Below are 11772 nucleotides of genomic sequence, written 5' to 3'. Positions count from 1 at the left end.
GCTGCATTAAATCTAAATCTAAATCTAATCGCTGCTAAAATCTTTTTGGGAGACACAAATATCGCTGATATCACAAATATCCTCTAATCGCTGCATAAAATCTAAATCTAAATCTAATCGCTGCTAAAATCTTTTTGGGAGACACAAATATCGCTGATATCACAAATATCCTCTAATCGCTGCATTAAATCTAAATCTAAATCTAATCGCTGCTAAAATCTTTTTGGGAGACACAAATATCGCTGATATCACAAATATCCTCTAATCGCTGCATAAAATCTAAATCTAAATCTAATCGCTGCTAAAATCCTTTTGGGAGACACAAATATCTCTAATATCACAAATATCCTCTAATCGCTGCATTAAATCTAAATCTAAATCTAATCGCTGCTAAAATCTTTTTGGGAGACGCAAATATCGCTGATATCACAAATATCCTCTAATCGCTGCATTAAATCTAAATCTAAATCTAATCGCTGCTAAAATCTTTTTGGGAGTCACAAATATCGCTGATATCACAAATATCCTCTAATCGCTGCATAAAATCTAAATCTAATCGCTGCTAAAATCTTTTTGGGAGACACAAATATCGCTGATATCACAAATATCCTCTAATCGCTGCCTAAAATCTAAATCTAATCGCTGCTAAAATCTTTTTGGAAGACACAAATATCGCTGATATCACAAATATCCTCTAATCGCTGCATAAAATCTAAATCTAATCGCTGCTAAAATCTTTTTGGGAGACACAAATATCGCTGATATCACAAATATCCTCTAATCGCTGCATAAAATCTAAATCTAATCGCTGCTAAAATCTTTTTGGGAGACGCAAATATCGCTGATATCACAAATATCCTCTAATCGCTGCATTAAATCTAAATCTAATCGCTGCTAAAATCTTTTTGGGAGACGCAAATATCGCTGATATCACAAATATCCTCTAATCGCTGCATAAAATCTAAATCTAAATCTAATCGCTGCTAAAATCTTTTTGGGAGACACAAATATCGCTGATATCACTAATATCCTCTATAATAAGAAAATATCAAGTTTTACTTTAGGGTTTCCCAGAAATGGAACAGGTGGGACCATTGATAAGGCTCCGCTCTTGAAAAGATCTTTTGCTTTAAAAGGACCAAGTAATTTGTGCTAATATGCTATATGGAAAGGCTTTATGTTACTGAGTTTTGTATTAATTAACTAAGTTCAATTATTATTTTTTGACAGAATGTTAAAATTTCAACCAATAATCATTTAGTGTTAAAAAGTTATTATCATGCAGTCTTAACCATCTTCAAAACAAAGAATGTTTTAATAGAGTTTACGGCAATAATTTTCAAACACTAATCTGTGGAGACGAAATATTTATTTTATTTAGTTAATTTGTTGAAACAAAATTGAAAATTATTTTTAGAGTTTATTATAGCTTACCCGTTTCATTTTATCTTGGGCTTTATCACTTCAATTTAGTAATAGATTTCACATTCTAAATAAGTTATAGTTTTACCGTTCCAAATAAGTCACAAACAACGTTTGAAAACCAGCTGCAGACTTTATATTACACGTTCCGTATTAGTTGCAAAACAATTGTTCAGTGTTGGTTACAAAATAACTGTCGAGATTTCGTTACAGGCTACCTGTTTAGTTTTATTCATAAAATACTCAACAAATACTAAATAAATAAAGATTACATCTTTATTTATTTAGTATTAGTTTCAGATTAATAAAAAAGTTAAAACATTGAAGAAAAGCAACTTTAACGAACCTCATTTTAGGAAAAAAATTTAAACAACGTAACAAGTTTACTTTTGACAATAAAAAAACACGAAAGTTAGTTTAATAAAATTTTTTCATGAAAAGTAAAAAACAAAAATATAATTTGTCGTGATTCATAAAGATAAAGCAAATAAAAAACAATGTTTACACGTGCAAAAATATATAGGTTATTTTTTGAATATGTGGTAAAGAAAAATAAGTAATACAATAGCGTTTCTTTTAGTTATCCATTTTATAACGGACACCATTTTTCAACCTAGAATTTATCAAATACATGTATTAGAAAAAATAAATCAAAGCAAAACAAAATGCACATTAAAAAACAATTAAAGGAAAGAAAAAAACAGCAATAAATAAATATTGAAATAAAAATTAAAAAAAAACAAAAATTTCTTTAATAAAAAAATCATTAACATCACTTAAGACATTTTAAAAAACACTTTTACATTTAAAATTTAAATATAATTCGATACTTATTTTTAGTTTTTAGGGTATACCCTAACAATGCACATTTTTACAAATGGGTGCAAAAGAATATTTATGTTGCAGTAACTTTTCTTTGGCATTCATATTTTGTGAAGAATCAAAAAACTTAATAAAATTCTCTTGTTATGTTCTTTATAAATAATCTTTTAATTTGCAATCAAAGAAGTCTGACTTTGCGTGAAAACACAAATTTGCGTGTGAACACAGTCTCAAACTGTATTACCAATAATGTTACAGTTTTTGACTTTACCTCCTTTAAACCTAAAGTTAGATAAATGTCCTTCACTGTTAATAAAAAGTTTTTTCACAATTTTCTCAAAATAAATGCTTTATTTTGGTTTTTATTTTAATGCAGTACAACAAAGTAAACAGTTTCTAAGAAAAAAAAATTTAATAATTCTTCGCCTGAAAATTATAAAATGTTTCATAAAGCTTAATAAAGGAATGCATATATGGTCCTTAGAAGCCCCAACACTCTTTAATGTTTATTCCGAAGCGTTTTCACTAAACAGTTTTTTAATTTCAGATTTTTACTAAAAAACTTTTATTTATATTAAGAAAAATAGGTTTTTAAATCAAATAATTTATCATATAATGTTTTTAATGATGATGATATTTAAGCTTTTTAGTTAGACTTGAAAAGCCTACTTGAGAAAGCAAAATTTTTTTCCGAATCCAAGAAGGAAACTTGAAATAATAAATTATACTTTAAATCTGAAGTTTGACTAAAGTGTAATGCAAGAAACGAACTTAACATAAATATGCTCTTGAAAAATAAGATTTCATGTCGGTTTTTGAAGTACGGTACAGACCAGTTTTGAAAGCAAACTCGAAATAAAAAAATCAAATTGCCATTATCATTTTGAATATATGTGGTGAAAAAATGCCGTCCGTGTCTGAAGGGCAGCTATCTCCAAGACCAAAAAATGCTGGATCCGCCTCTGATCTATACAAATTTAGATCTTACCGTTCGACTGCTGACTTGTTAACAGTTTTAAGAAAAAAGTTCTGTTGTACATTAGATGAAATCTAACTCGTGTTAACCGTTTTCCTTCAACTGATTTGGTTCTCTGCCACTATATATATCATATTCGTCCTAGAATTGAAAACGTCGTCATTTGCAGTCGTAACTTTTTATTAACTTGCTACGAATTGGTGTTCAATTTTTTTTTTAATAAAAAACTTCAACAAGAAAAACGAATAACGACAACCTTGTGTTTGACATATATACTTTGCTGATAACTACATAGCATATATGCTATTTGAATGCCAAACAGACGAAAAAAGTTTTTAAAAGATTTGATCCTTTGAGCAGCAACCATAGTAGAGTTAGTTGACCTGTTTGATCTGTTTGATAAATGAACTAATGGAATGTTAATAAAATTATTATAAGATGCAGCTTAAAAGTTGGATTTAAAAAAAAATATTCAAAGCAATTTTGTAAGCATTAGCTAATAAACAAATACTTCACCGAGTTCTGAGCTTACCATGCGTTAAAAAATCTTTCACTTCTTCTTTACTAATATTACACCAAGGGCAAGGATGTGCTGATACTTGTTTCACAAAAAAAGCACAAAATAGTTGTGAAAAAATTAAAGTCATTTAACTTCAAAATAGTGAGAATTTTTTAAAGATTATATTGAAGTTCAAACACAATTATAATAAACAAGTCATAACTTTCCAGATAGATACAAAATGAAATCGTTCAGATAGCACGAAACTAATTTAATATAATGGTATTAAATTATTCTTGCGCTGAAATAATACTATTACAATCACATTGGTAGTAAGCAAGAATTTCTGATTAGACTATTATAGTTAGACTCGTATTTTAGCTCATCTCAGATATAGAGATAGTATTCTAGTATATAAAAATTTTTTTTTTTTTTGTCTATTTCTTTAATTATTTAAGAAAAAACAACTGCTTTTTATGATAGTCTAAGTTTAAGAAAAAATTTTCTCAAATAATTTGATATCACATATTTAAATATATAGTGTTACAATATCAGTTTGTGCAATAGCAAATTTTATGAATAGAGTTTTACCTTGAAACTCTAAGCAAATTCTTGAAAGATAAAATGCAAAATCTGATTTTATTAATAATATTGTTTATTATTATTCCTAATTATGAACTTCTTAAATTACCATACCTGTCATCATAAATATATTTTTTGATTTAATATTTTATTTTGCTTTTATATCTGTGTAATTTTTTATTCTTTTCTAATAAAACCACTGAGTTTAAAAAAATATATATATTTTTTGATCTAAAAAAATTTAATTTTTGATTTTAAAAACTAATTCTAAACAGAGTATTTATCAAAAAAATACCTTGCTAAGGTAGTTAAGAATTGAACATAATGATCCATCCACTCCATTGTCTTTATAAAATGGATTAGATTTCCAGTTCCCTAGCATCCACTATGTAAACAATAAAAGGTATATGTACTTGTATAAATACATTTATATATATTAGGATGTCTCTTATATAGGTGCAATTTTTTTATTTGTTTCGAATAATCAAAATGTATACCACTATTTTTTTTTTTATTCCAGTAGGTACAGAACGTATAAAAGACGTCTTTTAAACGTCTTATAAACTTCTTGAACGCCTTTTGAACGTCTTTTGAACGTTAAAAAGAAGTTTTATTTAGGTCCCATGTCCATTGGAAACCATCTAAAAAAACCTAAAAAATCTTATTTTTCTACAACAACAGTTAACCCATGCCGACAGAACTTTAAAGATTTTGATAATCAATGTTTTTAAGCCCTTTCTATTATGTAGCTAAATCAATTGAAACAACTATATTTTATAAAATGTTTATTAAAATAGTATAAAATTTTTAAATCAGGCAGGATTTTTTCCTTTGGGGTGTCTCTGTTTTACAGTCTGAATACAGATTTCTCTTGCACACAGCGTAACAAATATAGCTTTGTTCTTCCTTTGCTGTAAACAAACTTTAATAGTATTTTCATATAACTTGTACTACTAAGAAAAATTATCTTTACGCCTCTATATAGACAACATCTTCAACGTAACTAACGTAAAAACGGGTCTTTGGAGAGTAGTTCTTATTAACCATTAATCGAGAAAATAAAGTTGTGCTCTTGGTTGACTCAAAGTTACTTATTAATTTTCCTGCGACTATAAATATGTCAGTATTTTTATCTCTTACCAGAATCAAGTAAATCTCTTTGTAAGTTTACTATAATGTATCCCTTAGTTTGTACATGAAATTATCAATTATCAAGGTAATAATTATTTACTCAGAATTATTAAATTTGCGTTTTTGTAAAACTCTCTTGGAGCATATTTGCCTTTTAAAAATAGACTGCAAAACAAATCACACGAGTAAGCACTGCTTTTGAGCTAGTTGTATGATTATGATTCGATGCAATTCGGCACGGGTTCTCGTACTCAAAATAAAATAAAAATTTATTTAAGAGTTTTTTTAAAACAAATGAACAAATATATATGTATATATATGCATATATATGTATACAGAAATAAAATTTTTTTAAATAACTTTTAAATAAAATTATTTTCAAACAGCTTCCCCAAAAAAATCTACGCAATAACAAAATTAACCAAAAAAAAAAAGAAAGTACATATAAGTTGAAAGAGGTATTCAAAAAAGTACATATAAGTTGAAAGAGGTAACAAATATTCAAAGAGGTATAACTTAGGGGAAGCAAAATAAAAATAAGTCAATTTTCAAGAAACCGTCCTGGTAGTAACATGATTCTCGATAAATTACTGTATAATTATCATAATTTAAAGTTAACCAATTACATTGCATCGTTAAAAATATATTCTTTGAGAACCCAACATATCTATAGCCAAACGCGGATGCAAAATATAAGGTCCAAACATATATTAGAGATTGTCTAAACTTTAATATATGCTGGAATAACATACTTTTAAGACGTACCTTACAACTTTAAACAATTCTCGGCTTTGTTCTCCCTTCAGCTAATTTATTATACCTCCTTGTAAATATAAGACATAATTTAAAATAATCTATTATGGGGTGCTTACTGAAACTTTTGTTTGACAAAATGGAAATTGAGAATTAATAGGTACAGTACAAGGGCAAAATTTCTCCACCTAAAAAAAAAAACTTAATGAATACTAATTTAGTATGAAACTACGATAACTTTAATAAATAAAAATGAAAATGCTGACTACCTTACTCAAGTAAGTTATTATTGAACACACTGATCCATCAACTCCATGGTTTTTATAAAATGGATTTGATTGCCAGTTACCTAGCATCCACTTGTGGAAAAATAATAAAAAAACAAAAAAAATATATATTTTGTGAAATGACTGTAGTACATTAAGGCATTAAGCCACATATTTAGAAACTAATAAAAAATTAAAACATATTTCAAAAGAACTTTTTTGAACAATAAGAAGTTAAAGTTAAGTTAAAGTTTACATCTTAAAAAGCATAAAGTCCTACATAAAAATCTCTAGTTCTAAAAAAAGAAATAATAATAATAATAATTACAAAAACCTATGTTATTTATAAATTTAATGCATTTTATAACAAAAATGTTTCTTTATATTAATTTGTTTTTCCGTTAAACCATAAATTTTATTTTTTTACTTGATATAAAGTGAGGAACTGAAGACCAAAAATTAAAATTATATGGTGAACAGTCGGAGGGCAATACTGGCAAAAACATTTTTTACAACACTGGCAAAATGGCAAGCTAATTGGAAAAATAAAGATTATTATTTTAATAAATATAGCGTAAAAACTAAATTTTTAATTACTTCAGTATTTAAAACAGGAAAATGAGTAACATTTTCAAAAATAAACAAAGCATTCGGCTTTTAGACCAAAAAAACAAGAACCAAAAAAAAAAGAAACAAAATCAAAAATAATCTTTTTAAACTACATTATGTGGTCAAGTCATGTTTTGCAGACTATTTGACTTTCCATTGAGGTTACTGTCATTGTTTTAATTTTAATAAAAATATAAAATCTTTCATTATATTGATAGTTAAAAAATATTTAATCTGAAAACACCAATACAATACGGTTTCAAATAATTTAAGGTGTGCAAACCAATATTGTGTGATAGAGAAGAGACTTTTTATTCAAAATGGGTTTGGCAACTAGCAAAGTTCAAAACAGGTCATCATAAAACAACAAGAAACATTTTTAACATTATTATTTATTATAAGAAAAAAAGTTTCTTATAATAAATAATAATGTTAAAAATGTAATAATTGTTACATTTTCAGAAAACAGCCTTAAAACTTTTTTAGCTATGACTTTCTTGGTCTATTAGAAAAATGAAAAGTCAAGAATAGATTGATAAAGATAAAAAATGGATTTATTTATGCAAGTATTGTAAGTTTCAAAACAAATTAGACAAACCCTTACATATCAAGGGATGCAGAAAGAGAAAAAAAAAAGATTTGGATTTTTAAGAAAACAAGATGAAGGGGCGTTGACTAAGAAATTTGGGTAAATTAAGTCAGAAGAAAGTTGTCACAGACAAAAAAAAAATAATAAAAGGTTTGATGATTTAAAAAGAAGGCAACATAGAGAATTATTGCTAATGAAGGAAGCTATGAGAAGTGAGAATGACTTTTTTATGAACTGATGAAAAAGAAAAAAACTTACAATGTTCAACCAAGGAAAGGAAAGGAAAGAAAAGGGCTGACTTTATTTAAGCAATGATTCTTAAAAATATATTAGAACCGACACCTTCTACAGTAGATACTGAACACCAATGTCCTACTTTTCATCTTGTCATTTTTGGTAGCTTTTTATTAGAACCTGGTTTTTATTAGCCTCTGTCAGCCGATCAAACTGCAAGTAGAACATATATGATTTGGGAATTCCTATATCAAGAGATTTAACGAAGCTATAAAGCTAATCAATAGTTAGTGAATATTTTATTCTTAATAGTGAATATTTTATTCTTTATTTTGATTGTAAAAAAAAAGGTATATTCGATGGGAGAACTTATGAAATTGAAAGAGTGGTCTTACTGAGGTTGAAAAGGCAGCAAATAAAACAAGATAATTTTTCGTGGATACGCATGCTTTATTTAATTCAATTTCGTATATTAGGCAGCTTTTGTAACTAACTTCTTGATTTCTATCACTAAAATAATCTTATTGACTAATTGAGTTTACTTATTGCACAATTTACAGATTTTATACTTTTTTAAAAGAACAACTTAGAAACTTCATCAGCAACTTTTGTTTCTTTCTAAATGCAGTTTTCGGCTTAGCATTAAACCATTTTAGATTGCGTTTACTAGGTTTTTAATGTCTTTTTTGACGTTTTTGTGTATTATTTGTAAAGGTTTTTTGTAAGCACATTATGTCTGATGCTAAAACAGGTGTAAAAACAGGTTGAAAAATTTTAAAAATCAATTTAGTTAGTACGCAAATGTTATTTATGCTTTAAACTCCAAGCTTATCTATTCACATACAAAAAGATATGACATTTTATATATATATATATATATATATATATATATATATATATATATATATATATATATATATATATATATATATATATATATATATATATATATATATATATATTAGGGATATGACTTTTTTGCAACCTACTAGGCCTGTATCGTAATTCAATGAACTTTTATGTAAAAAGAACGAATAGATGTTTCATTTTGACATATTTTGAAAAAAGGTCACCCCAAAACCAAAAAATCGAATTTTCAATAGGTACACTTTTGTACAGTAAATGAATATTAAAGGCTGAAGATGTTGTAAGAGTCATACTCCTGTTGTTATTTTATTTATTTATGCAACATGTACTGTGATATAACAAAAAACATTATGTGATATATAATTATACAAGTATTACAAAATTAACAGTATCAAAGCGTCTAGTACAACAATATACATAACTGTCTGTGTCTATAGGCCTACTGTGTTTAGTACATGGGTCACATGATGCTCACGTCTCATAAAGAGTCTAGCGCTTATTACTTAGAATGAATCGAAGTTGCAGTTTGTCTTTCTTTCTGCAGGAAGCATACAGGTCTTGCATCACCTTGATTGCACGTTCAGCTATCTGATTACTTCGTGGTATGTCGATGACGGATGGCTCTTTCTTCCAGTGATTTTTGAATGACTGCAATGCCTTTTTGTAAGGCTTCAATACATCAGATAAATTCTTGAAGTCATTGTCATTGTACTTTTGACTACTAAACCAATGTTCTGCCCACTCATATGAAATGAACCTGCAAACCTTCTCCAAATTCTTTCTCGCTTCAGGCATAAGAATGAACGCCAGAATGGCGAGAATGGCTCTTGAGTTCCATCTGGCATTGCTCATATTAGGAATGTTCTGAAAGTGAATCAGAGGGAAGTTTCTTTGTTCTTCATAGAACCTAAACACTCTTGTTAAATGGTACAAAAACTTCATATCGTCTCTCCACCCTGATTTATCAAGAATTTCTACAGTTCCATTCACAAACTTATCCTTCAGTTTATCATACTTATTCAACAGTTCAGACACAAATGGGTATTCAATGTTTGGAGATTTGGTATCACCCCCAAGTTCTTCGTCCATCACCAGACGGAGAATCCTGTCTAGTACGTGATGCTGACAACCGATAAATTGTGGTATTGTGACACCCTTTAATTTAAACATACGTTGCAACTTCACAACAACTCCATTTCTCTTCCCAGTATTGACGTTTGTTGTATCAGTAATGATCATCTTAATTGAATTCCACAAATTGTATTCATCAATAAGTTTGGCAATTTTTTCAGCAACAGTTTCAGCTTTGCCATCTTTTAAACGCAGTGCATCAAGTTTCACGTCAGTTCTTTCATTCTGAAGTACAACTACCTGATATTCCTTATCATCTATTCGTTTGCTGTCAAAGTGTAAGGACCACTGTTCCATTTTAAATTGTTGTATCATTTCTTTTTTTAATTTACCTGCCTCTTTGAATATGGACTTGTAAATTGCTGGTTGACTTGGAGTTGGAATATCAATACCTTGTTGTGATAATACATTGCATATTTTAGCAGCTTTCTTTGTGGAAACTCCACTTGATGTAACCATACTTACAGCAAATTTACTTTTGTAGTGCTTTCTAGTTTTTTTCTGAGTGTCCTCATCATCGTCTTTATCACCGTTGTTGTCTTCATCATCTTCACTCTTACTTTTGCAGTTTTCAGATTCAGTACCACTGTCTGTGGTAGACAGGACTTGTGATGTGGAAGGTATTGCTGTTCCAGACTGGACTTTCCTTCTCTTGGAAGGGTGAATGGTTTCTTTACTTGCCACTTGTCCTGTTGAGTACCCCACCTGTCCTTTACTTTCTTTTTGTAGGTGGTATAGACGTTTATCTTCCGAGGATAACCACTGGCCATTCACTTTCGTGATGTCAAATAATGCATTGAGAACATCATATTTTCCACGCTTGACACATTCATCATAGACCTTCAGCACCTTCATAAGCTTTGCTCTTATCACTTGATCAGACACAAGTGGAAAATTCAGTTTATTGTCCCACAATTTTGTAATTTCCTTAGAAATTTGGTCTATTCGCTCTTTTCTTCCTTTAACATATGCTCCAAGAAACTGGTATCTTCCTACGATCTGCAATTGAAGTGGTATTCTGGATTTTTCATCGAGTGAATGTTCTTCTACAGCCACGCTTCCTCTTCTTCTGTGTGACTCTTGAAATCTCACCAAATTTTTAGTCCAAGTCTTCTTGTTCTTTGTTACTGTGGTATGACTTTTCTTGTGAGACATCATATAATATTGTTACGACTTTACGGATAGCTGAGCGTAAATATCCGTTTAATAAAGTCGTTTAATTAATAAAATACTTTAACTGTATAGTAATCCAATTATAGTTCGATAATCCAGTCAATGTTGATAACAGTTCGATAATCCAGTCCGTATCCTAACGATAATGCTACAACTACTTATACTTCGTACACTTACAGCGTCTTTAGTTCGCTACAGTAGTTCCTTATTAGCTCAGTTACACGCAGAGTACTTCATAGAACTATTCACATTATCAACACTGAGCTCTGACAGCAGCTCGCTTATATAATTATTTAGAGCTTCAGGAATGTTCTACTAAGTTCTATAATCTTCTACAGTCTGTTACAGTCGTCTATATCACCGTGGTAACACAATGACGTCATCACATAACAATTCCAAGTATTTGCCGGCACACGGCCGTTTCGTTGCCATGGTAACGTGTGGCGTTATATTTATAAATTCATAACAAAATAATGAAATAAATAGAATTAAGCTGAGAATTAAGCTTAAGATTAAAACATCGGTCAAAAATGAATGTATAAAAATGGTAAATCAAATTTTTATTTTGGGGGTGACCTTTTTTTGTTGCAGAAAGCTATTTGGGCCTTTTTTCATGATTTTAGGTAAAAGTTCATCGATTTATGATACAGGAAACATTTTATTTGAAAAAAAATTAAAAAGTCATATCCCTAATATATATATATATATATATATATAT

General features: G+C 28.8%; 1 protein-coding gene across 4 annotated transcripts in view; it reads right to left on the bottom strand.

Moving 5' to 3' along the window:
• Window positions 1–1834: 1834 nt before the first annotated feature.
• Window positions 1835–11772, bottom strand: part of LOC136085974 (uncharacterized) — an 81867-nt gene continuing 71929 nt past the window's right edge. For 3 of the 4 annotated variants that reach the window (XM_065808057.1, XM_065808059.1, XM_065808058.1), the window contains 4 exons: window positions 6455–6544; window positions 6305–6373; window positions 4597–4686; window positions 1835–2035 (listed from right to left, as the gene is read on the bottom strand). In XM_065808057.1, coding sequence (XP_065664129.1) covers window positions 2012–2035; window positions 4597–4686; window positions 6305–6373; window positions 6455–6544 — 273 coding nt within the window. In that variant the 3' untranslated portion in view covers window positions 1835–2011. The remainder of the gene's footprint in view (window positions 2036–4596; window positions 4687–6304; window positions 6374–6454; window positions 6545–11772) is intronic. The other variant, XM_065808060.1, reaches the window with a different exon arrangement.

Source organism: Hydra vulgaris, chromosome 10 (assembly GCF_038396675.1).
Source record: "Hydra vulgaris chromosome 10, alternate assembly HydraT2T_AEP".
Classification (NCBI taxonomy): Eukaryota; Metazoa; Cnidaria; class Hydrozoa; order Anthoathecata; family Hydridae; genus Hydra; species Hydra vulgaris.
The sequence above is the reverse complement of the archived record's forward strand: the minus strand, read 5'-3'. Positions and strand labels throughout refer to the sequence as shown.